Raw genomic sequence first — 27694 nt, 5'->3', positions numbered from 1 at the left:
GTCCTATGACTATTTGAAGTCCTCACCTTCATCTTTGACTATGTCAAACATCTGTGCATATAATGATATATATATATATATACATATATAAATTTATTTATTTTTCTCCCAGAGAAGTAAATTACTGTTTATTCAATGGAGTCTGATGAGTTTGATGATAATTTTGGGGCTGTTTCTGGCTAAACAAAGGATCTTACTCTTTAACAAGAAGGTCTATCTCTGTGGGGATTATTTCCATAATGTTTTCAGAGACTTAGAATAATAATCTAAGTGGCAAAAACAATAACTTTTAGTGGACGTACATTCACAGTTCATGTTGCCCCAGGTGGTTATATTGCAGCCCGTTTTAACACTCGCTCAATACTGGACCAATTTTCAAAAACTGTCAGTCACTTAGACACAAAAAAGGGAAAAGAGTGGTTAAAAAAAAAGTTACTCTTCAGACTCAAGCTTTATTTGAGTGAATCAAATCCTAAAAAAAGCTCATGCTGTGGAGTTTTTCTCACAGTTGGAGTGGAAAATGTTGCACCAGGCAAAACTCTTAACATTTTCCACAAGTCTTCATTTGACTGTTTATGCAACTGAAAAGGTCATGGCTCATGATTTACAGCAATTTCCTGCTCATCAAAACGTTCAGTGACCATTTATTCCCTGCAGTCACTCTGTAAAAGACCGTTTCCCTCGTCAGAGCGGAGCTTCAGCATCTGATTGAGGTGACTGCACTTTTCTCGCTCTCCAAGGGGCTGATTGGACTCAACCCCGGCAGGAAAAACGCAGCACACAGTGAAACAGGATCTCTGCTGGAATATAAAGTACTCTTCATTTAGCTGGATCAATAAGGCGCCAGAACTCCAACCCTGCACACACACACACACACTTAATGGCAAATAACACAAAGAGAAGTCATCCCATTTGTGATCATAGTGGGTTTTTTTTATTTGTCCTGAACTAGAATGAGCCGTTTGGACTGAATTTGATACACACTGTTTATTATTTATGTTTAAAGTGGAACATTAACTACAAAACTGTTAAAAACATCACAGCACGCAGGAAGGAGACACCCAGTGAAACACACTCATTGACATAAAACAGTCAGCGCTCAAAGATGACTACAAACACACATCCTCGCCTTACAAACGCCAGCGACGCAGGGAACGTTTACAGTGCACACAGGCATTCAGTGAAACAAAACACAGACGTGGGAGACGGATCTATGACTACTGCGGACTCAGAGGAGGCTAAAAATAAATTAAAGCTTTCATACTGTACTATCCTTGAAACAAATAATCATGTCATTAAACACTCTATTTACTCAGACCTGTGTTTTGAAATGTTGTAAGAGCTCATGTTGTACATACCTGAAATTAACAGTCAGAATTTACTACAAAGGAAAATCCCTGCAGTAGAGGCAGTACACTCATCCTTGTTTTTAACAAAACAATCGTCAGAATAAATGTTGGGCTTGTACGTTTCTGCAAATCGCAGAATTGTTGTGTCTTTGTGTTTACGTTTTAACAAAGCTGTGGTTGACGTCTGCATAGGCACAAAAACCACTTGGTTATGGGAAGGAAAATATCATGTTTTGGGTTAATATACACAGTTTTGGAGCCACAATCACAGCTGGAAATGCAAATGATGTTTTGCTTAAAACACCTTATTTTGGGTGCACAGTCAGAGCTAGAAATGCCACTGATTTCACAGTTTTGGGTGTGCAATCGTTGCTGAAAATACCACAATGACTCACTAAAAAACAGTTGGTGGCACAGTCGCAAGTAGAAATGCCACAGGTGTCTAACTGAAAAATACCCAGTTGGAGCACAATTGCTGCTGATCGCTTCCCAAAACACCCTCAGCAGTTGGCACAATCGCTGGTGGAAATGCCACTGATGTCCTCCTAAAAAAACATTCAGTAAGGGGCATAATCGCACTGTAAATGTTGCCAATGTGTCCCAAAAAACGTCCAGCTTTAGTGGCAGAATCAGGAAATGCAGCCAAATTCTCAGTAAAAAATAGCCAGTTTTGGTGGCACAGTCACCACTGAAGAAGAGACCGATGTCTTGCTAAAAAACACAGTTTTTATGGCACAATGTCTCATTGAAAATAACCCACTTCTGATGGCACAATTTCTGCTGGAAATGCCAAAAATCACCAAAAATAGCTCAGTTTTGGTGGTACAGTCACTGATGTAAATGCTGTCAAAGTCTCACTAAAAAACACTCATGTTTGGTGAAACATTTGGGACTGGAAATCTTATATTGTTGTACTATATAATCTGTTATTGTCTAGTTATAAAATGACTAGTTTTGGACTGATTATAAACTTAGTTCTTATACACATATTCTGAACTAAGTCACTTTAAAAATGAGCATTTCAATGTATGAAATGCTCAAATGTAACATAACTGTGGTTTGCAGAAACATACAACGCCAACATTTTCTTCTGGCGACTGAGCTAAAATCAATTTCTTAATGTTTTTTTCAACACTGGAAGAAAGTCTTAATTTGCAGTTTCTGTTTAAGTGGTTGATTGAGGCTCTTTAATTTGTTTGGGGTCGATGGCACGGACAAATTTGTAACAAATCTATCCTCCTGCCTCAGTAACAAATCTGAAAGTACTGGCTGGGCGATTTGAGGGGGCTCTTGTAGCTGGATGTTTCCTGCGGTGGGCTCTGGCTGGTTGTGGTTTTCTGCAGGTTTAAGGTGAACGACGGGGTCGTCTTCCTCCCCTCGGGCTTGCTGCCCCCCTTCGCCTGAGGGTTGTTGGGAGCGGCCGTGGGCCTGCTGTTGGCAGGCACCGCGGCCGTGGATTTGGCGGTCTCAGAAGACCCAGTCTTTCTTGCGAGGGGGCTCAGATAGATCTGCATAGTCACTAAGTGAAGTGGTGAAATGAGGTGAGGAGGGTGAGTGAACAGACGAGATGTGACGTCGGTCAGCGGGGAGGGTGAGAGCGGAGGTCGGAGGTCAGGTGGTGAGGAGGTTTGAAGAAGAAGAAAAAGGGTGCAAGGGGTGAGGGGAAGGCACACAAGTCATGGTGAGATGTGACAAAAAATGAAGGATAAAATAACAGCTCAAACATGATGCTCCTGACTTTTCCAAACGGTGTATTAATGTGTATTGTTAGGGATGAATCCTACCTTTGCAGTGTGTCACACGCCTTATTCCTGCACAGAAACAACACACAAACACAGAGCTCCATCTCACTTACATGCAGCAAACAAAGCCACTGTCATGTCAGGCTTTTGCTAAATCACTTTTTTAAACAGAGGCCGACTCAGCAGCTGCTGTATTTCACAGTCTTGTTATGAGGCTGGATGATGCCAGAAACAAAACAACAAAAAAACTGCAGGGAGAGCTGCTCACTTACCTACGTTTACTGCAGCCTCCTTGGACTTGCTACTGTTATAATGAGACAGAGAGGATTTGATATGGAAACAGAAGAGGAAAAGAGGAGGAGAGACAAACAGCGACACAGAAAAAAAATCAGTTTCAGGTTGACTGAACAGTTAAACATCCTCCAGAATTCAAGACATAAAACACTTCTTTTGTCCTTGCAGATGAAATTATGTTTGGTTACTCTCAGGCTGCTAGCTGTGCACAAACAATAGACTGTATATAAAGATACATAAATAAGATATAAGATCTGTATGTGCAGTCTATGGCACAAACATAACAAAACATGAAATAAAAGTTAAGTTAAAACATTAAGAAAAAGATTTTTAAAAAAAAAAGACAGTAAAACTACAAAAAAATTACAAGATCAAACAGTGGCAAGTACCTCTAAGCATAAGTAATTATATAATGATCATGATAATGGTAACGATAATGCAAAGTGTGTCTTACATGTCAATAAATAAAAGCAGCAGCAGCTTTAAAGTGCATCGTGGATTTAAAGTGCTGGCTTTGAGAATGTTTCTCTGTGGTTTGAGGTGTTTTCACATAAAACGGGACGTTAAGGTTGAATCTTCGATTTAATTTGAGAGATTTGACTCTGACTTGATTGGACAGGTCACCCAAAAATCAGTGGAAATGTATAAGAGCCTATATGCCTTAGTTTGCAAAAAGTGTACATGAAAAAAAGAAAAGGTATTTATAAAACAAGAGGAGAAAAGGCAAGGAATTAAAGATATAAGTGGTGAGAGCGCATTTTTAAACTTGGCTACATAATGATAGACACAGAAAAAAGCATTTGTTTTGTGGATTAAAATGCAAGATCAGCTTCTCACCCTTCTGGAGGCTTCTTACAGGCTGCAGATGTGGGCCGTTTAGAGTCCTTCACACTCCCTGGTGGGCTCCTCACACCACTGAGAGGAACAGAAAAAATCATGTATGTTCATGGCTGTTCTGTTTTAAGCTTTTATTTCAACATTTATTTCAATATGCATCTAGTTTAACAGTCTTAACATTACTGTAATTAAGATTCATAAGCCACATTGTTAATCTCAATGGAAATTCTACTAAGATGAAGAAATATTGATGGAAATTGCAGTTTACTTTTTTAATAGGATGCAACAAGATTGATGGGAATTTTGGCATCAAAAATCTTGATATTTAAAGTTAAACATGAATTAAGTAATTCATAGCACTTAAATATTGCACTTTGCAAACCATCTCTCTGGCTGTATGTGGTTTAAATTTTTCTCTTTGTAATTTCCAGTGGTTCACTTCAAGTTTTGCATTAAAAAAAAATTAAAATGAAGATAAGGTCCCGGCATGAAATAGCCAAAAACTGTTTTTTTGTGTGTGTGTGTAGATTACTATTCTGCTGTGATATTGCATTTTTTTAATGGTTTGGGACGCTTCGAGAACCAGAGCGATTTGGTGGAAAAGAGGTATTAGAGGATTCAGCAGATCCATCTTAAATTTGGCCACCATAATCAGAATCATAATAATTCCTCCACAATGCCAAATTGTGAAACTTTTGTGTTTTTGTGGAACGACGTTGCTGTTAAATGGCAGCATTTGCATGTGTCGCCATGACACAAGAAGCTGTTGTAATTTGACTTTACATAATCCGATCAGTCCAATGCAAATTCAGCAAAATACTGAAATGTGAATTATTAGTTAAAGAAATAAACAGTATCTTATTTAAAAAGGCGAGCTTTTATTTATCTTTTTTTTATAGATCTTTTTTGGGGGGCAGTTTTGCTTTTATTTGACAGGACAGAATGTAACATGAGAGGTGATGACATGCAGCAAAGGGCCACCAGCAAGGACTCTGCCTTTTGAACATGGGTCACCCACTCCATCCACTGAGCTACTGGGCGCCCTGTATTTTATTTATTTAATCAATTCCAACATTAAATATTAACATTTAAATATCAATCATATATGACAATTACCTATTCAGTTCTTGACAAAATTATTATGTTTCATTAATGTGCTCCAAAGCTGCTTCAGGCTCACTAAAAAAATTTTTTTTTTTAAAAATTACTTTCATATTAATATAAAGAGTACTGTACTCTACACTTCTATATGATAATAATAATAATAATAATAATAATGATAATAATAATGATAATAATAATAATAATAATAATAATAATAATAATAATAATAATAATGTATTTTATTTATGAAGCACTTTTAAAGGAACTCAAAGAAACTGTACAAAGAAAAATGCAGCAAAATTATTTTTTAAAAATGCAGCAAAAGTATAAAAATTGCAGCAAAAGTATAAAAAAATGTATATTACACATATTGAGTGAAAGTATTTGCACAGGTGCAGACGGTGAAATATGAATGTCTAATGCATCAATTTTAAACACATTTCCTTGGAATGACATATTTCTGCTGCAGTTTTGAACAATGCTTGGCCGCGCACGTGTTACTGTAATAATGGACCCGCTGAGGTGGTCGTCCGGCTGCTGAATGTGTTTTACTTCAAATCTATGCAATAAATTCATGCAGAGGACATTGAATGAAAACAGATGTGGCCACGGACGGATGAGAAGCAGCTGGAGGCAACAAGTAATAAAGAGAAAGAGAAGCGGATGTCGATGTGAGAGAGAGAAATAACGACAGGAGGTGAGGAGAGATTAATTAGTGTAGATAAAAGGTGAGATGAGAGCAGAGAGAAATGAACCACTGCTGCTAATGATGATGATGATGATGATGATGATGATGCTTCACACTTCATCCGAACACTGAACAGACAGCCTTAAGTGAACAGAGATTAACTTCTCTCTGTGCAATTATACCAGCGTACTCCTAATATAGCAGCAGCACATTAAGGTACCACAGAGACAAACTATCATGCTTTCTGACTAATGCTACCTACTGGCAGCATCATTTGAAAGGTAATAGAGAGGAAGAGCGCGGAACGATTCTTCGCTTTATTGCTTTGAAATAAAGACGAGTGTTTGGAATAATTATTGGGAATCTGTCTGTTTCTTGGATAATGGAGGGTGTCTGCTGATTGCTTTAGCACATGAAATAATGAGAAGTGAAGCCTGAGATCTGAGACTGAAGCTTCATTTTAAGCTGCTGGATCAGAGCTGTACTCCATTAACACTGTGTGTGTTTTATGATGCGTGCTGTCAGAGATGACAGGAATGCCTTTTTGTTTTCCTCATTAAGAAATCAATCAATAATTTTAACCTTTTTGTTTTACAGATTTACAAATGCTAATTAAGATCTTTCTCTCAGTTAATTCATGAATGAAATACTCAAAATATCAAAAATGACAAAAAAAACAATCTATTATATTGCAAGTAAGATTTAGATTATTGCATGAGATGATGTTCTGTCTACAGACTGAGCAGCAGCAATATTTATTTATTTATTTTTATTTTTTACCTGCGGGGCGGTGTTGGGCTGTAGTTCCTGGCTGTGGAGCTGGAGGGCAGCGTGGAGCTCTTCTTCACGGAAGCAGTGCTGGAGGTCACCATGGGCGGTCTGGAGGGCAGAGCCAGAGACACGGGCCGGGCTGTAATCACACACACACACACACACACACACACACACACACACACACACACACACACACACACACACACACACACACACAGTGTTTGTGAATGGAGGTTAAAAAGGTGAAACTATAGACATGAAAAGCAAAGAATTATTTGGACATTTCCTCAACCAAATTTCAGAAATATCTTTGTTTACATACAGTCACCGAAGAAACTACTGACAAATTTTAAGATGCTTTACTGATGTTTACCACATTTCTGTCGACACTAAGTTTATAACCTTTTTCTACAACTTAAATTCTACAAAATACATAAATAAACAAAACACAATGTAATGATTTGAATATCTTGTACGACACACACTGGGGTAAAGTATTCAGCACATGAAAATGTCTTTTATTGAAAGTATTTCCAATAAAGCTATTCACATGCAATATAAACCAGACATTAGTCTTAGTAAAAGTTAAAAGCTCCAACAACTGGTGTCCTCAGTTTTCAAACACTTATTATTAAAAGAAAAACTGATGCCACAAAGAAGTAAACAAGCTCCTGTCCTGACTTTTTTGGAACATGTTGCAGACATCAAATTTAGAACGAGTGCATATTTACATAAAAACTACAAAGTTTGTAAGTTTGATCATTATGTATCTTTGTCTTATTGTCTTCATGTGAATATAGGTCAAATCATTTTTTCAAATCATTGCATTCAGTTTTTATTAATATTTAACGCAGTGTCCCAGCATTTCTTTTCAGAAATGGGGTTGTTTAAACTACTGTCTATATAATACACACCGTATAAAAGAATTAGAACCATCAGTTTATTAGTTGATCAGGTTAATTGGCAACCATTTCCATAATTGTCGTCATTTTTCAAGCAATAACATTTTGCAAAGAGTGAGGATCTTGCAAGTTCACTATTTGCTAGATCACAGCTGAATTCCTTATGAGATTATTTCCCGTCCTGCTCCTGGTGGAAAATATTACACCAAACTCTCTTTAAGAAATGTGACATTTTAACAGTTCCTCACGTGTTGCAAAAACACAAAACTCTAGAAGCACATGATAAAATGTGTCCAGTGTCAACAGTATTCTTGTCGAATTCGGCATCATTGTGGTCCATAAAGATCAACTGTATTTGTGTTCAAATTTTACATTTTGGATTTTGTTGCTTCATCTCTCTTCCAGCCTCTGTTGGTTACCTGCACTATTTCAGCGTGAGAACTTCACTTTTTGTTTGAGCCAAGACTAAAACTTGCAATAAAATTAAACATGTTTGATTTTGTCAGAATGTCAAAATGAGAAAGACTGACTAACGACAGCTCAGACTGAGATTAATGACCATCATGCACTAAATAATCTGAGGGCGTGTCACGACTCATCAAAACGCCCATGAAATTATTCTGACAATGGACATTTTTTCATGTAACTTTATTTGTTTGTAAAGTCGTTCGGGGTGAGTCTGGCATTAGTTTCCGCATCTCACATTTGAGCATTTGCTGCTTTGTCTTTTGTGACCGTATATTTTTGGAGATTTTTTTTGGACAAAACAAGCAATTTAATCACATCACATTTGGCTGAAGTAAACTCTAAAAGGCATTTTTTTCACTTTTTTCATGACATTTTATCAACTAAACAAAATATTGATTAATCAGGGCAATAAATGAATCATTGATGATGAAAATAATCATGATTTACAGCTCTAACATGTATACGTCTTAGCCGACATCCTCAAATGTAGACAAAGATGTCAGCTGAACATACAATAGCAACACCAAATCACCTCTGCCTTGTGTATCATAAAATCCATGCATGTTGACTAACAAATGATAACTGTCACTTACAAAAATCAATAATTCTTAATAATATGGCTCTCACTTGAACTTAAGCTAAAACAGTCAGTGCTGTTTTAAAGTGGAAATAGACACAATTGTGCGCTTCAACTTATAATTATAATGTAAATATTAAATGAACAATGTAATGGCAAAATAATATTATCAGTGATTGGATTGGTTCCCTATAAGGTTTGTTTTCACTATGTAATTCTGTTATTTGATACGATCATCGGGGAAAATGACTTAAAGCACAGGGAACATATGTCAACCACTGCACAACCAAAACATGAAAAGGACAGTGCTTTTGTTTTTCCCAGTAGAAATTGATGACTATACCCCGTAACAGAAACAGTGTGCGGTGTTAAACATTGTTTTTTTTACCAACTGGCCTCAAATTAACACGTGGGTTATGAAAATAATCCACATGCAGATATTTTCTCACCTTTGGCGCCCGGTGCTCTCCTGCCAGCAGCAGACGCAGCAGCAGCTGCCTGGTGCTCCTCGGAGATGTTGAGCCTCTTGAGGACGTCAGCCAGAGCCATCTTCAACAGCTGGATCTCATCTTCCTGCATCTGCATCCTCTGCTCCAGGTAGGTCAGCCGGTCCGCCACGTCCAGACCACTGGCTGCCGAGCTGCGGTCATCTGAGGGAAAGATAGAAAACAGAAAACAGGATGAAAACTAGATAGATAGATAGATAGATAGATAGATAGATAGATAGATAGACATAGCGTGACATGTTTTCACCAGGATTATGTTGTTTTTTATGCTTTGTCAACATTACATAACTGATGACATGCTTAACGTCCACTAAAAAAAGCATAATAATCCAAGGCATTCATTGAATATTTGCAAGCCTGCAAACGGTGTCTAAATGTGTTAAAATGTGCAGATTTTAGATTTTAGTTAGAAAGAGCTTGATATTCAACAGCGGGTGTCAGTGACATACAGTACATAACCACAAAGACACGGGGAGAGGGAACGAAAGGTGCCAAGAAACATGCAGTTGACTCATCATGAAACCATGCAAAGAAAGAAAACAATCCTGCAGCCACAAAGCAAGAAAGTCAACCGTCTGCTCACTAAAACAACACTGACACAGAGGAAGTGTATGAAGCTAGAACAGTGACAGTAAGATTTTGCATCTAAAATAAAAATTAGCATTAAAAAAAGAAACATTAGCACTGAAAAAAAAGTTGCACCGACAAATAAATGCAAAGGCGTTTTTTTAATATTATTATTTTGATAATTTTAGCATTTGGATGTCTTTTTCAATGACCGCCTTTAAATTTTTTTCCTTATGCCACTCTTGAAGGACTGTGGGTAAGAAGAGGAAGAGGAGGTCACAGAACCAAAATGACTGGCTGATCCAGTGTGTGATTTTAGACAGCATGCCTGCATTGTGGAACCAAAAGAGCCATGATATTTCACACAACAGCATCAACCTCTAGTGTGTCAGAAAACATATGCGTCTGCAGGGCTTCAGAAAGAAAAATAATGGCATAACATGGCAATAGGAATCATAACCGTCTCTGTTTTATAGCAGCTGATCTCGTCCTTTACTCAGAGATTAACAAGCTCCCAGACCTCATTGTCTTCCCAATTTGTGGACATTTACGGCCACTATTCCTCTTAAAGTTACATGCTAACTGTTACCAGCGGCTTTTTAAATCTCCCACAGTGGATCGCGCACATAACACGTCAAAACTTCACACCTGTCCTGCGTACGGTCCAGCTGGATGTCCTGTTTATACAGACTATGTTTCGGCACTGTTTCGACCTCCCGAGGCGGCTTAAAGGCGAGACAACTCTGTCCTTCCATCTCACCATCAGGCAGCATAATGGCACGATATTTCTGCCTTGAACAGCGACAGTGACAGAAATGTTGCATAGAATAACTGACACTGAAAAAAATAATAATAATTAATGCCTATGTTTTATCTTCCTTTTTCACCGCCAAAATGTACTGACACTTTTCTACCTCTTGTAGTAAAAAAATTGATCATTTTTTGAAATTCTACCATAAATGCATCTTTAAGGTTTATCTCGCTTGGCAACAAAATGTAAACATAATCAGAGAAAGGGATGAGCTCTTCAGCATCCACTGATACGTAGAAGAAATCAAGCTAATGAGGTCACAGCACAGCTGGTCATCAGACAGCAGCATGTAAACAAAGGTCGCACAGCACACATCCTGTAACAAACTAGAATTTCCCTTTCACTCAGTTTCTAATTTTTTCCTTTCACTGCTGCCAATCATCGGTCCAACACAGTAACAGTAGTTCAGAGGTGGATACCGTGGGTGACACTGGACCCTGATGAGCAGTCAGGGTGCCTCTGCTGGCCGGCTGGGCCCTCCTCCACAACACCAGCCGTCTTCCTCCTCTTCCTCTCCTCTCGCGAGCACACTCTCTCGCTCCTCTTTCCTCCTCTGGTTCCAGTCTTACAGGCCGGCTCTCCCTCCATCTGATTCTGATCCACTGGCTGGCGTCCACTAAGATCTCATCTCCTTTGCTCCACTTGTGTCACACACACACACACACAAACACACACACTCACAGAGCAGCCTTTCTAATGTGTCGTCCGCCTGTGTTTACATCCAGGCTGTAATACAGCATCTACAGTATGTTGTGATCCGCTCACGTTTCCTTGGTGGTCGCCTAACACACTCTGGGACGTGGTGATGTGTATGACAGCGCTTAAAGCCCTTTTGCTCAGGGTGTGTGCTTATGTAAAGGTGGGGGTGGGGTTGATAATGCTTAAAAACTCGTCCAATTCAGCCTAAATTGTTTGTGCACGTGTGTGTGCATGTACATGCATGTGTGTGTGTGTGTGTGTGTGTGGGTGTGCAGACTACAATGATAATCCCTTAGACTGAGCCTCTTTGACCCCGCCCCCACACATAAGCCTCATGTCACTATGAGAGATGGAGACACAGAGAGGAAACAGCAGAAATAAACCTGAAATGTGGCCTGGTCTTATGCTGCGCCCGCCGCAGTAAACATCATGCTCATCCACAGAGTTACAGAGGTCACAGTGCAGGTCAGTCTGAGTAACAGGGAGGATGATGAAGAGGCCAAATACAGAAAAATAAACAAATAATGCTTTGCTGTTCTTGTAGAGTTAACACCAAAGGCTGAAAGCAAACACAGGAATTAAGTATGAAATGCAATAATGCGGTAAAGAATGATTTCCCTGCAGTTTGCAGATCAAATTGATAATGAGGAAAAGGGATTACTTACGTAATCTGTGTCCGTGTGTGTGTGTGTATGTTTTACCTATCAAAACTAATGATTCCCAATCATTGATCCCAAGACGATACATCTGCAGTTGCTATAGGGTTCATAAAAAGCAGCTCAGCTAATTAAAAAATAAATAAATTATCAGAAATTTAATTGATTTGATTAAAAAATATATTCCCATCTAGAGTCACGTATATAATGCCTAAATACCACGTGTCATAATTAAGAGCGTGACGTCTAACGTTACTTAACAAGCAAAGTTTAAGCAGAACTTGATATATGGTTAAAATAGATGGATAAGTTGCAAAAATTGTTTGATAATAGATAAACAGTTGAAATAGTTTGTTCAAGGTAATGGGTAAAATAGCTAAAGTAGAGGAAAACTGTTGAAATACTTTACATTAATAGCAGAATTGCAGAGATAGTTTGCTAAAAGTAATAGCTAAACAATTAAAATTGTTTTCTAAAAATGATGAATTAACAGTTGAAATTGTTTTCTAAAAATGATGAATAAATGAATGAAATGGTTATCTGAAGGTTGGCCTAGTAGTTAAACCGTTTAAATGAATTGTTGAAACAGTTAGCTAAAAGACATAGCTAACATTTAAATGGTTTAAATAGTAAACATTAGCTCAAAGTAAAGCTAAACTGTTGAGACACTTACCTAAAAATAATAGCTAAACGGTTGCTAAATGTAATAGATAATCAGTTGAAAAAGTTAGCTTAAAGTGATAAATAAATACCTAAAAGTGATAGGTAAATAATTGAAACAGTTCACATTAGCTAAAAGTAATAGCTAAACGGTTGACATCGTTATCTAAAAATAATAAATCATTGAAATAACTAATAAATAATCGCTAAACGGTTGAAACACTTAGCTAAAGTTAAAGCTACATAGATAAAATAACTGGCTTAGCTAATAGCTAAACAGTTGAAATAGTTAGTCGAAATATATAGTTAGATATCATTAGCTGCTAGCAACAGTTAGCTATTTAGTTAGCCGCTTGCTACAGTTGGCTAGTTAGTTAGCTGCTAACTACTGTTAGCTAGTTACTTAGCTGCTACCTACAGTTAGCTAGTTAGTTAGCTGCTAGCTACAGTTAGCTATTTAGTTAACTGCTAGCTACAGTTAGCTAGTTAGTTAACTGCTCACTACTGTATGCTAGTTAGTTAACTGCTAACTACAGTTAGCTAGTTAGTTAGCTGCTAGTTACAGTTAGCTAGTTAGTTAGCTGCTAGCTACAATTAGCTAGTTATTTAGCAGCTCATATCTTTGCATATCTTCACTACTGTATGCTAGTTAGTTAACTGCTAACTACAGTTAGCTAGTTAGTTAGCTGCTAGTTACAGTTAGCTAGTTAGTTAGCTGCTAGCTACAGTTAGCTAGTTATTTAGCAGCTTATATCTTGCATACAGTATGTATATATGTTTAAACTTTTATCAATATTGGCAAAAAATACTACTCACAATGGTAGCTCAGTAAGGGTCTTTCCATAATTCAGTTAATTTTACTGAAACCATGAGTATCAAAGAAGACGTTATTGGCACATTAAATAAGAAAGAAGCAAAAAAGAGAAAAGTAATTGTAAAGAACTATTAGTAAAAAAAAAGAAAAATATATGCTAGGGAAAAAATGTCCAGAACACTATATTCATAATTATATATTAAAATAATTTTATAGAATTATTGTAGTTTTTAATCATTTTATTCAATATCATTTCTTGCTTTATTTATTTTAGTTTCTTCTCTTTTTTTGTTTTTGTTTGTTTGGACTTTTAGGCAAAAGTTTCAGGTAATTTTCTTGTACTTTTAACAAATTTCTTGTTAACCTGTGGGTCATATATTCCGTTGTTGCTCATTACCTTGTTACGATGTTCTTGAATAAAATAAAACCAATTTACCAAGGTTTCAAAAGGTTAAATAAATAATTTGATTGTATTATATTTTTTCTGTGTGAAAGAAATTAAAATCCAATCCCATATGACACCTGTCCCAAATATAAACCTGAAGTTTTACGGTATTTCAAGATGCATGTTTACAGTGTTAAAATCTTAATTCTTGGAAAGATAACTTTTTTGAGTTTTTCCTCCTGACAGAGCTGATCTGCTGTGGGTGAAGACTTTCAGTATAATCATGCCGCCAGCAGTAATCTGCCTCTCATGGAGAGTTGCGACTCGGTGTAGGCCTGTGATTTTCTATTTCTCCTCTTGTCCTGGCTGTGACTACATCCTCGTGCCACCTCCACAAACCCCATATGGGATTGGGATTAGAATAGCCTATAATCCCAGTGCTGTAAAAGGGAATTAGCAGCCCAAAGCTCAATCTCTGCACTAACTCGGCTATACAAAGAACAGGCAGGCTCCGCGGACGCCGTTCATGCAAATGTAAACACACAAACAAACACATGCACAAAGTCTATCTCAGTGCCTCACACATTTGCACATGTACAAACCGCCAATATACCGCTAACAGTTTCAAAATTCATATCGTAGCATAATGAAAATACATGCAGGCATAACTCCAGCAGAGTGTTTAATCTCTGCTTGCAGATGGTGTTTCTTGAATGAAGGAACAGCATCTGTCTGCTCACATCAGCACCCTGCATGCTGACACATACAGGCCATGTGTGCACAAGCCATCCTTCACATATTAGTCCACTGATACGAATATCCTGAGGGGACGGGACGGGGCAATTCCCCAAATCTCCTCAGTCGCGGCACATTCCACAACACCAACAGTTTGACTGTGTGGAGTCTACAGGTGTGCAGGAGTAGTGTTTACGTTTTGCTTGTTTAAATAAAGTATTGAACAGGTTGAAAGTGAAAATCTATATTGCAAAGAAATTGGAGAAATGTGGTTTTCCACTCATTGGATTCATGCTGCTTTCAAACAGGTTTAGTACAAAGTGTAGTCACTATGTTTTTTACTATTGCTGCCCTGTGAGATTAAAACCAGTACTAATATGCATGACCAAAAAGTGCCAGAAGTGTTTTCTGACACCATGTCTCAGAGGGCTTTAATGCGCCAAATTTCCAAAACAGGAAAAATCTGAATTTTCACAAAAAATGGTTCCTTTTTAAACCCTATAAAACCTAAGCAAATTGGCTTGATTTTTTTCAAAAATTATGGGAAGAAGACAATGAGCAATGAAATGACCCCAAAATTAGCAAGAAATTGGTTTTAAAAAAAGAAAAAAAAGATGAAAGAAAATAAATTTACCTGAAATAAAAAGAAACCCCAAAAAAACCTACATAGTATATCAGAGTTTTTCTATATTAACAGAATATTATTGTATTTTGGATAAACTGACCGTTTAGCATCTTAACCCTTTGAAACTTGAGCATATTGGCTTGATTTCCTTCTAAAACATAACAGGGCAATGAGCATCTTAACAAGAAATGCCCAAAAATTTGTAAAAAAAAAAAATAAAAATTACAATAAAATTACTGGGAAATGAGAAAAAAATAAAATAACACTCTAGCAAATGACCTAAAGAAATTTTTAGCAAATATATAATTAGAAGAATTAGAACTTTCTTTGCTGTTTGCGGGACTTTTCTTGCCAAGTTGCTCTTTTTTTCATGTTTTTGAAGGGGTGTTTTCGAGGTTGAGGGTTTTGTGAAAGGCATCTGAGTGCAGCACAAGAGAACTGATGTTGCTGTAGGTGATAAAGAGTTAACTCGCTCACCTGTCATGAAGTCAGTGTCAGGCGCCAGCAGGGAGTCGCTGTGGTAGCTCTCCTTCAGCGAGGGCCTCCTCAGCAGGCCGTGGACCGTCTCCTCCATCCCCAGGCCCTGGTCCACCAGCTCCTCCATGTGTGAGTCCCCGTCCTCTGTGCTCGCTGCCATGGCGCTGATGGAGTGTGTCGTCCTGCGTGCTCCTGCTAAGTCCCATACGGTTCACTGCTGGGCTAATTCACCTTCCCTAAACCAGCGCCACCTCCTGCTCCCCCTCCCTCTCCCCCGCTGTCCTGTGAGGAGGGTATGAAGGGTGCAGGGAGTGGGTGATGTCACTCAGAGGACAGATTAAGGACCTGGTAAGCCATCTGAAGCTCAGGGGAGGACATGACGATGAGAGAGTAGGAGAGCGTAGTGTGTGTATGTGCGTGAGAGAGTGTGTAGACGGGGGTCAGGGAGGCCTCAGACTGGGATAACATCTTCAGATTAAAGGATACTTCGACCCCCCAGATGACCATTTGTATATCAATTACTCACCCTTCAACTGGTTTTTCTTGCATGTCTTCACGGTGAAGAAAAAGTGAAAAATCCCAAAACTGAGAAAATTCATGATGAATTCCTGAGGGTCCGCATTTAACAACAGCAAAACTATATCAAAACATTTGTTTACAAACTCTCACACAACTCGTGCAGTATAATCCAAGTCTCATTTATCAAGTCTACACTCGGTACTTCCCGAACAGACTTCCGATGGCGAAATGAACTAAAAGTTCCAGACACGATTAACAAAAACAGTAATTTTACCTCGCTGAACACAGGAGCTGCTGGTCTACTGCTGCCGCCATCAGTTCGTTTGTTTGTGTTATTGTGTGACTTTGGTGAACCTGAACTAACATTTAAAAACACAAACTAAGCAGCAAACCAGCAGCTCCTGTGTTCAGCGAGGTAAAATTACTGTTTTTAGTTTCACTTTCAATTCAGTTCCCCTTTGGAAAGGGCCGTCTGTTTGCATTTGTAGCATACGACCTGTTAAATCACACTTAGATTATCCTGCATGGGTTGTGTGAGAGTTTGTAAACAGATGTTTTGATATAGTTTTGCTGTCGTTGAACTTGGACCCCAATGATGTCAATTCATGTAGAATTTTCTCAGTTTTTGTATTTTTCGTTCACTATAGACATGCTTCATGAATTCAGTGAATCACAGGGTGAGTAATTAATAGTCTAGTGTGTAGGATTTAGGTGGACATATTGTAGAAATGGTACATAATGTAGCATGTTTTCTTTTGTGTTTAATCATCTGAAAATAAGAATCACAGAGTTTTTTCGTTACCTATAAATGAGCCGTTGATATCTGCACAGGGAAGAGGAAAGAAGAAAAACAGTGTGATTACATGAACAAGCATACAACGAAATTACGAGAGTGCCCCGGCCATGTTTCTACAGGAGCTCAGAATGGACAAAACAAAAACTGGCTCTTGATGGGCCATTCAGGTTTTGGTATCAGCAAGAGAAGTTAGCAGCCTTTCCATGATGAGCCAAACAGCATCAGAAAAACACTGATTTTTCAACGTGAAACTGCTTTTTTCAGTGTTTTACCGGTTTAAATCACCTGCTCCTCAAATGGTAAACATCTGGATGAACAGTGTTGGAGACGCACTGATTTGTCACGTCAAAACTACTTTATTCAGTCTTTTTTTAACCAGTTTTAATCGCCTGGTCAGTTTTAGAGAAGAAGAGACCTCTGCGGATAATCTGGTTAACCGAGAGAAGTTTCAGCTGGGTGCAACCTGCAATCCTCACCACTAGACGTCACTAAATCCAACACACTGCTACTTTAAAAACAAACGTCATTTGGGAGGGTGAAGTATCCCATTAAAGGGCCCAAAATAACTTCCTGGAAGATAAGTTGCATAACTCCTGCCTGCACACACACCATTACTGCTTCGAGGAGGAAACGACGAGTAACAATTACTGACCTGTGAGCCGAGAAAACGCACAGAGAAAAAACACAGCAGGGTGGGACAACGCAATATGCTGTTGCACGCAAAGTTGCAGACAAGCACACAATTACACTCCCAAAAAGAGCTTACATCAGGCTGCCATCCGGTGTGGCCGGCCCTGGTGCACTGTAAGGATGATGAGATCCTGAGATTAGGGAGCAGAACTTGATTAATTACAGTCATCAAGAGGACAATAAGCCGGACGTGGTAATTAGACCAACAGAGAAAGACAACAGGAGCAGATGAAAAGCCAGTTAGGCGATTGTGTCGAGGACTCCCCGAGTGTAAGCTGGCTTTCTGTCTATTTTGCATTCGCTGGATTGATTCTTTCTCCAGCAGATGCTCCTCTTTGCTGATCTGTCAAAGCTTTCTGGCCTCAGAGAGGAAGTCCTCCAACCCCCAAGAATGTTAAAAAAATGCTTTGCACTACATTTCTGCTCCTGATGGCTCATAATATCATGCTCTCGAATGAACGATGGTGCAATGCAGAACATAGCCAGATTTAAATAAGATAACAGTCACACTAAGAAATACCTTTGCACAAAAATACACATTATAGACCATAGAATAGGTTAACACATCATCACATCATGCATCAATTTCTTAAAAAACAAAACACATTTTCCTCATGTAATGCTTTGTAAAAAGTGCAAGTCAAGTGATAGAAATCTGAAAATTAAAATAACTTTATACAAAAAAATATAAAAAATAAATAAACAAAAAATGAAAAGATACAAATAAAAATAAATGTAGTAAAAAAAAAATGTTAAAATACAAATTGTGAGTATAATAAATTTAATAAGTATACTAAAAATCTGAAAATGAAAGTAACTTCATAAAATAATCAAAAAATAAATAAAAATAAATACAAATAATAAAGAATGTAGTAACAAAATCTGTGTCAAATATATGGTAGAAAAAAACAAATAATATAAAATTAGAACTGACTTTTCTCTTCATATTTCTTCTTTACTCAGTCATACTTCTGATTATGTTTTAGCTGGATTACAACTACAGTGCACTAATGGTGTCTGATGCTTCCACAATACATTATAATGTTTTTGATATAATTATTATTAATATAACAAGCACAGGATACGATCTGCGGTCCAATTTTAAAAAGGAAATAAGACATAATAATAAACAACATGAGAGAAATGCAACAGAAATAATAAATTAAAATGTGGCAGATAAAAAAACTCACATTTAATGAGTTTAAATGAGCTCAGTGTTAGAAATCAAACCATTACTGTGTATTTTGCCTTTTATTATAATAGATCTAAATATGAATCCCTGCAGTGTATTTGCATGTATATCACATGTCTGCAGATACATTCTTGTATGTTAAATACCTGCGCATGTCTGTGTGTCTTTTTTCTCATCAAACTGAAAAACTGAGCTTTAAAGAGAACAAAAGTGGATACCTAAGAGATGAGTAGAGAGAGCAGGAGGGACACTTTGGTGTACCACGAGCAGCAAGTATTTTGCTAATTTGACCAGAAAAACTGCAGAAGCTGAAGCGAACTATCACTCTGTCTCTGAGAGACCGTAAGGTGCTAAAATATTGATTTGACTTGCTGATATCTAATGTTTTTAGCGAGTTACAGGCACTTTGTTAGCATTTCACCATTCAGAGTTACACACTGAGGCGCCGCTGCCCCCCCCTCGCCCCGGTGTGGTGGCTTCTGGGGAATGACGCACTGCGCTCTGTCTTAGTACCTCAATAAATCTCAGTTTTAATGAGAAATGTAAACTGCTCCACATCCTGAACGCCAACACCTTAAAATCTCAAACACTACAAGGTTTTGACCAGCACTTACTCCTTTCCCACCAACATGGAACCAGTTCCCCTCCAGTTCCCCTCCAGTTCCTTCACCTTGTTATGAACCGTTCAGAGCATTTCAGCTTTAACTGGTTCAGAACCTGGAAAGTTGTTTTTCAGCTGGAAAAAAACAAAAAGATTCCTCTTGACCTGAAGTGCAAACTATGACACCAACACAATAAAATCTCACCCACCGACACGTTTTAACCAGCAGTTTCCCCTTTTCCCACCAAAACAGAACCAGTTCTGTTCCAGTTCCCACACCTTGTTATGAACCATTTAAAGCATTTCGACTGAACGTTTATCGGGAAGTTCGTTCTCAGGTAAAACAAAAAAAAGCAGGTTTACCTTGACCTGAAGTGGGATCAGTGACACCTTTGGGTGCGTCTTATTCTACAGGTGAGAAACAGAAGACGGAGAAATCAAGTGAGAAATCGTCAGACAAAAACAAGCATGCAGTGCTCTCATTCATAGTTGCTTGGTTTTTGGGTAAAACAAATACCTGTAATAACAGAACAAAGGTCTCAGGTAAACAACGTCATCCAGAGTGTTTGTTCCAGCAGTTTATGTTGTGTTTTGTGCAGCACCGTTCGTAAGATTGGGTTCTCATGCACTGCTGAGCAGCCAGTACAGCAGACTGGTGAACCCGAGAGGCCTCTGAGGTCAAAGTGTGCAGCTAGTTACATTATTATGAGACGCTAATCATCTGCTCTGGCTGCTGTTAACCCTGTGTAACAGACACTAAGGAGCTGCAGAGTGTGTGTGTGTGTGTGTGTGTGTGTGTGTGTGTGTGTGTGTGCGTGCTGCACATTCCTAATGCTCTGAGGCCAGAGCACGGATAAAGGCCAAAGACAGATAATGAGTGTGCTGACAGAGGACATTTGGGGGAACGTGGGAGAGAGACAGGGGAAGGGTGAAACGGTCTCCTGCTGTATTTAAATTAACAGATGACCGCGCACTGTAAACGCCGAAATGAAAAGGTCACGGAGGGTGTGACCCCGACCCGTGCATGCCGTCTCTCTGCTGACCTCCTGTGGAGATCAGCCAGAATAACAGCTGCTGGCTGGAGGACCCGACACTTCCTGCTGATCACATGCAGCAACAACAGCTTCCTTTTTTAGCAGTATCATGTTATAAACAGTGGTGGAATGTAAATTACTACATTTACTCTAGTACAAATTTGAGGTACTTGTACTTTACTTGAGTCTGTTCTCTTCATGCTACTTTCTCCTTTTACTCCACTACAATTCAGTTAAATAAAACTTTTCACTTACCTACATTTATCTAATTCATTTGGTAACTTTACAAGTTAAGATTTTTTGCAAAAAAAAAAAACAACAAAACAACAAAAACAGAAAAAGTCTGTAAAACCAAACAGTTTATACAATACAAGTACAGTTGCAACAATTAGTTGATTAATCGATTGATTGACAGAAAATTAATTGTCAATTATTTTGATAAACTTTTAATAAAGTTTTTAAGTTTTAATTTTTTTGTTTAGGTTTTCTTTTTTGTTATCTTTTTAAATAATTTCTTTTTTCATTTTTAATTATTTTGAGGATTTTGGAGTGTTTCTTTTTTAAATTTTAAGATTTGAGTTTGGGGGATTAAAAAAATTTTTTTTATATAAATTTGAGGTGCAGAATTTTTTCTGCTTTCTTGTTTTTGTGTTCTTTCCCCTTTTAAAAAATAATAATTTTGAGGAATTTTGTGTTTTTTCTTTTTTATATGTATAATTTTGAGGTGTTGGAGTTTTTTGGGTGCTCTGTTTTTTCTGCACAACTTTCACTTTTAATACTTTAAACATATTTTCTTGATTATACTTACTTTTTCCTCGGTAACATTTTCAATGAACAGAGTGTAACAGAGTATTATCACAGGGTGGTATTTGTACTCTTACCTCAGTAAAGGATCTGAATACTTCTTCCCACACTGCTTACATGGAATGGGAACAACATTGCTGCAGAGGATTAAACTGGAGTAATAAAGATACATACACAAAATGTTCACAAAGGACTTAAAATTTATAAATATTCTTTCAATGGAACATTAAATCAGTAGGGATGTTATATAATTTTTCCAAAAAAATCCAAGAGATTTTCAGAGAGCATGACAAAGTGACAATAATCTGATACACACGTTGCTTCTCTACTCCAAAAATATCTAGACTTTTTTTTACTGTAATGTCCCCCAGTTTTTCCAAATATATATCAAAATATATGTCGACAATAAGCATCAATACAGACCACACAGAAAGCAGAATCTCATGGGTTGGTCGGGTGCGTTTTGAACTCATGAAGTGAACACACTTCCTGTGTGGCATCAGTAAAGGTCACTCAGTGTTTGACCCCCGCCGCCGTGGACGACCCTACACGTCTGCCTCCCGAGTGCTGGCTGGATGCAACTGTGTCCATGCAAAGCTGCTGGGAAATTAAGTCACATAAATAAAAACATACAATCTAGTCCATGCGTTTCTGCAGGGCTCGCCAGCACTTGGGAAGATGAGTCACGGCAACTTCCTTCGCTGAGCGTTCGTCTCCTTTTTCCAGGAAGTTCCTGCATCACTCTCCAGGAGGATAAGGATGCGAGGAAAAGAGGAAAAAGGAGAGGAAGCAGCTTTGGGCCATGAGATGCTCTGGTCACATAGGAGTCCTGCCCTCTAGGGGTCAAACACTGTCAATGCACATCTGGGAGAAAGGCAACGGTGGGCAGCTGATTCAGATGTCGGGAGAAGCTCTCCAGCAAATCCTCAATTTGACCGACTCATTTATTACATTAAAACACCTAAATTTCCTCTCAGCCTGCTCAGAAACCTTGCAGCTTTAATTACTTAAATAAGGGACTGTATGAAAATTATTGAGCTGGGGAGGGGGGCTAAACTCATTTTAATAAATAAAAACAAAGCAAGGCCCTCCACAGTAACATAAAGAAGGGGTCGACAGATTATCAGTCTGGCCGATTATTGGGACCGATATTTGGCATTTTGCCGATTATCTGCATCGCTATTTTATTTTAATGATTGCAGATAAAATTAATTAATTAAAAAGTGCAAAGAAAGTGTCAGCATGGGAGGAAGTTTTACTTTGTAAAACATCAGGGAGCTATTTTTATTTATTCATTTTTCATTAATTATTTTTAATAAATTTGCTGGGAACTTGCTGTATTTAATGCTGAAATTTCATTTTTGATTAAACATTTGCTAAAGGCATTTAAACAAAGTTTTGTGTTGGCGTTTGTTATATTCCAAATTATAACATCACAAGGATCATTAGTGATGTGATCCAAATAAATAAAAGAAATGTGAGTATTTTGTCCTCCTTGACTTGAAAACTTTAGTGCCTGTTTTCCTTTTTTTGGGGGGGGGGCTCACAGGATTTTGGGTTTATCACTCCACTGAGAATCCCAATGTTGAAGCAAAACCTGTTTTTCTGAAACAGTTAAAATACATTACTCTGCACCTTTTCTCACCGCCCTGACCTCCCTAATAGTTTTCCTACAGTCCCTAATTTCATATTGAAAACTCTCCTCTATAATATTGGGCTACATTTAGAGATGGAAACTGGTCTTTAGCCAGCGCCTGAGGGGGGAGCTTCTACCTGGAGCCCAGAGGACATCCTGTCCTGTCTCAGGTCGTCTGTCTCTGTCTCCCCCCTAACAGGACGAATCAATAAAAGCTCAGGTGACCATGTTGCCACGGCATTCTCCCAAACGTCACACTTAAGGTCAGTCAGGTTAGGCAGGAGAGCTAGAAGTCGTCTCTTCCCGCAGGTCTCAGGTCAGATTCGACTTTTTAAGTGTCTCAAAGTGGAATCAGATCTCTGCCTGCGATCCGCGGGCCGCCTCTGCCCTCCGATCTGCCAGGGTGTGCTTTGGTCTGGTCTCCACCCCCTGACAACTAAACGATATAAACTAAACAACATTTACATCTCAACCGCCACTCAACCATTTTAATTTCTAAACTCATAAGTTACAAATAAAACAGAAATCATTTCTATCCTGGAGCACAAAGAAACAGGATAAAGTTAATCAATTAGACACAGTATTTCCAAATAAGTTAAATCGAAATCTTAATATATCGTATTGTTTACTCCATTTAAATATTATTTTTTTCTTACTTTAAATATAATCATTACAGATCTTGCAAAAATACTACACTGTGCATTGGCTGTCTGCTTGTTTAAAGAGTGCCCGGTGCTTCCTGGATTCAGATATGTACACTTCATTAGAAATCGCCTGGAAGGGAGAGTTTCTCATTATCTACAACCTCAGGTCATGTGACGGCATCCAGTCCCTTCATTCTCCTCTTTCTTTCATTTGGTCAAATCTCAATTAACGCTGTGATGACTTCAAAACTGATTTGAAATAAAATAAAAATGCATATTCTTGCTTTTTTTTAAGTTCATTTTCCAAAAATAGTAAGTCTAAAAATATATTGCATATGCCATCTTAGGAAATCGACATAATAAAATATTCTTAATAAGGAGAAATTGTAAAGTAGGAGAATATATAATACCTCTTCTGGGCGTTTATAGAAATAAAAATCATCAGGATTTGATTTTGTTTTGGGTTCGGAGTCATGCTGCTCAGATAGAGAAAAAGTTAAAGATGGCTTTAGGGTTGTTTTTTTTTAATCCAATGTTGAAGAACGGGGCGTTTGCAGTGCAGGAAAGCAATCGGGTACTCTTTTCTAAAGGTACACACACTCCGACGCTACTCGTTTTCTGAGCGACAGTGAAACACTTGCAGGTTAAAAGGCAATGAATGAGTGCGGTCTGACACACACCAACACTCAATTAAGTATCGAACACCCTCCCACACATTCCCAACCCCCACATCAAATCCAAATACACGTCTAACATGGTGCTACGTTTGTCCGCACAGCGCGTCAGGCCTCCGTTCAGATGCCTTTTTGCAATCTAAATCACATTAACAATGTGGATACATACATATATATACTGTATATTTATATAGGTATGTCAGAGCTGATTGAGAAATCAAATGGAATGACTCTAGTAATATATATATACTGTATATATTCCGTGGGATTCAACGAGTTGTGCATCAAAACGCTGGCCGACTCCTCTACAGGTGAAAGAATAGAAATATACAGTTTGACAAAAAGCAGCCATGATATCCTCACTGTTTCCTTCGCTACGAACACACACACACACACACACATATAAATGACACACATTATGTTCCCACCCCCGGTAAGATATTAGTGGCTGGAACAGAAAAAAAACACATTTTTTTGTAATTAAGGAATGGATTAGTGCAATATAATAAAGGGAACGAGGGCAGAAGTGCTGACGAGGAGGAGAGGTGCGAGGGAGGAGACGGGGACTTCGGCTCGAGTGACATCCTTTGGTTTATCTTCAGGAGAGGGAGGAGGAGGGAGGAGAGAAGTGGTGTGGATGTAGAATTAAAACGGGCAGAATTGACATTTCAGAGACATTGCGACGTTTCAGGACGCAACGCGAGCAGCTAGAGCACAGCAGATCTGTGACGTGTGAAGTGCACTGTGTTTCTAAACCAGTTTAGAGCTGCAACTATGAGTCCATTAATTGATTAATAATAGATTAGAAATTAATCTACAACTATTTTGATACTCAGACAACCATTTCTTAGTTCAGTTCACCCCAAAATCAAAAATGTATACTTTTTCCTCCTACCTGTAGCACTATTTATCAGTCTAAACCTTGCTGTGAGTAGTTTAATTTAGTTGCTATGACGACAGCAGCAAATGTAGATGCAGCAGCCAGTAGCTCCTCAAATCCTTGCTACTTTTTTTGCTATATTTTTCTATTTTTTATTCTGGGCTGGATGCAGCAGACCGCGAAAGGATCTCCACCAATGGCATATGCCGAGCGGCCAGTCAGACCAGAGGGGAGAAATGAAACTGAAAGCACCGGACAGAGAAAGGGAGGAGAACCGGCATCAGGGCGAGGCTGACCCGAGAGCTGTTCCTCTACCAAACCTTCTTCTAGCTGATGTCCGAACACGAGAATAAAATGGATTAGAAGTGATTGAGCCTGACTCAGTGCACAACTTCACAGAGACATGGTTAACCCCTAACGTCACGGATCAAGCTGTTGCACTGGATGGGCAGACCTTGTTCGGAGCCGACTGGACACAAGACTCCCATGCAAATTTAAAAACTCCACTTCAGGAATCGTATGATGCCATCAGCAGCAACATGCACAAGAAACCGAACGGTTTCTTGTGCATGTTGCTGATTTTAATCAACTCATCCTTCAACTCCAGAGATGCAGCAGGATCAAGAACAAATTATGATTTCATTTTTTAAACTTAAAAAAAGACTAATAAATCTACCTTGTACCTTCATGCAGGAACTATTTTCCTTCTACAAAACTACACCCACCAACCATTTCACCGCGCAAAAGAACGCGTGATTTACAAGCAGTATTTTGTCTTAATGTTATTTTTGAGCACCACAAGCTGAGCGCCATATAATTCCATTATTTTGAAGAGAAGGCAGACATCTCTACTCAACTCACACCAACACTACCTAGTCTAGTAAGCAGCACTATAGGTAAGAGGAAAATATGTATTTTTAATTGGGGTGAACTGTCCCTTTTAAGCAAAAAAATGCCAACATTCGCTGCTCCTAGTTTTTCAATTTTTTTTATGACACTAACAAAACAATTCACTGATAATGAAAGCAACCATCAGTTGCAGCCCTAAACTGGAGCATTTTGTCCAGTGTTCATGTCGTAGCCGTCAGTCAGTCCGTCCAACCTTTTTCTTGGAGTTACAGTACGCCTGTTCTGTGTGTGGTGAGACTAGCTGCCTAAAGCTCTACCTGCAAGTCATAAGGCAAGTCACAGGGAAAATATGAGGGAAAACAAAGAAAAACAACAAACGATGGCCCTCGACTTGATAACCTTCACAGGGCTCAGGAGCGAATCGGCTCCTCAGTAAGAGCGTTCTCTATTGGACCATTAAGAGCCTCTCTAGAACCGGGTTTCTTTAAACCAGGACTGTGGCTGTGAATAAAGTTAGTTTGAAAATCCACTGGGGCTTTAGTCATGTGTGTGTCTTCACTGATATAATCAATTTAGAGCCATTTTTAGTGTCCTGACGAAGAGTAATCGAAGCCCAGCTCTAGAGTTTGGTGAGGACGGGTCCGTCTCACAGACCCCGCCTCAGGTACAGTATTTTAGTTTGCGCAGAGCGTCACTCGAGATGAAAATGTTTCTGTCAGTGTCAGTGCGCTGTGGCACAAAGGAGAGAGGACGGGCGAAGAGAGCACCGCTTCCCCTAAAGCTGCTTGTTTGGTTTGATTGCCTGAAAGCCTCCTAAAAAACCATCACACATTTATCCATTTATCCACACTGACAACACTCGCTCTCCCACTCTCTCGCACACAAAAACACACACAACCGAGACAAACTCAAATCAGGAGAAATAAGACGACACTCTCCATTAGCTGCTCCTTCACCCCGGCTGGTTGAACACCGTTAACATCGAGCTGACAGTGCAGGCTTGTGTTCCCCCAGAAGCACCTTAGCGCCGGACCATTCCTGAGCCACTGGCTTACAAATGGAACAAACATGATTGTTGTGCTAAGACGCTTTGGGGGAAACGCGGTCCTGACAGCCGCCCAGTTCAGCCTGGTGTTCAGCATTCCTGGCAGGCGAGGGGAGGGAGGACGCACACAAGCCTCCGCGTCACCTCAGACTGTAGCTGAAAAAATCCAAGCTGACGAATGAATTCCTCGCTCTTCCAAACCAGGAAATATTGGTGCTCTGACTGACATGGATTCATCTGTCGCATCGTATCCCCGCTGCAGTCATCTAAAGGGATCTGTGCTTCATAACTTTTTGCTTCATCTGTCCCTCCTCAAAAACCAGCCCATCATCCCCCTTCCCTCTGATCGTGAGCGTCCCCAGTAGAAAAGACAGGGGTGTTCAGTCCCCCCCCCCCGCCCTGTGCAGGAGGGGGCGCCATGTTATGATTAATTCCCGGCAGCGACACTCCCGTCTACCCTCTACTGCAGGTTCTTCAGGATGCGTCCGTAGCGGAAGTCGTAGACGTGCCGGCAGAGGTACACCAGCTCGGGGTCGACGTCTGTGGGCACACAGCGGTGGGAAGGGGGGGCGAAGTCGGGGCGGCAGGGCACCATGCTGGCGCTGCCGGGTGGGGCGCCTTCGGCACGCCGCTTCACCAAGGCACAATATCTGGAAAAAA

The 27694-nt window shown here is 39.1% G+C and overlaps 2 protein-coding genes across 7 annotated transcripts in view; both read right to left on the bottom strand.

The window, feature by feature from the left end:
- Positions 1-968: 968 nt before the first annotated feature.
- LOC121955111 (uncharacterized) lies at positions 969-15909 on the bottom strand. 4 transcript variants are annotated; one of them, XM_042502914.2, is made up of 7 exons: positions 15671-15909; positions 9185-9385; positions 6795-6924; positions 4223-4300; positions 3364-3392; positions 3134-3160; positions 969-2868 (listed from the first exon to the last, which is right to left on the bottom strand). In XM_042502914.2, exons 1-7 carry the CDS (start codon positions 15828-15830, stop codon positions 2594-2596), a joined length of 900 nt encoding a protein of 299 aa, XP_042358848.2. In that variant the 5' UTR covers positions 15831-15909; the 3' UTR covers positions 969-2593. The 4 variants fall into 4 exon arrangements, with proteins under 4 accessions (XP_042358848.2, XP_087945632.1, XP_087945631.1 ...); XM_088089506.1 differs by having other exon boundaries at positions 3364-3395; positions 15671-15907; XM_088089505.1 differs by lacking the exon at positions 15671-15909 and adding an exon at positions 11039-13217.
- A 5579-nt stretch (positions 15910-21488) lies between these two features.
- Positions 21489-27694, bottom strand: part of LOC121955080 (bromo adjacent homology domain-containing 1 protein) — a 38179-nt gene continuing 31973 nt past the window's right edge. For all 3 annotated transcript variants that reach the window (XM_088089305.1, XM_088089306.1, XM_088089307.1), the window contains one exon: positions 21489-27684. In XM_088089305.1, the coding sequence (XP_087945431.1) occupies positions 27495-27684 (190 nt within the window). In that variant the 3' untranslated portion in view covers positions 21489-27494. The remainder of the gene's footprint in view (positions 27685-27694) is intronic.

This window comes from Plectropomus leopardus, chromosome 16 (genome assembly GCF_026936395.1).
Source record: "Plectropomus leopardus strain MGB_pleo_1.0 chromosome 16, ASM2693639v1, whole genome shotgun sequence".
NCBI classification, from domain to species: domain Eukaryota; kingdom Metazoa; phylum Chordata; class Actinopteri; order Perciformes; family Serranidae; genus Plectropomus; species Plectropomus leopardus.
This window is presented reverse-complemented; position numbering and strand designations above follow the sequence as displayed.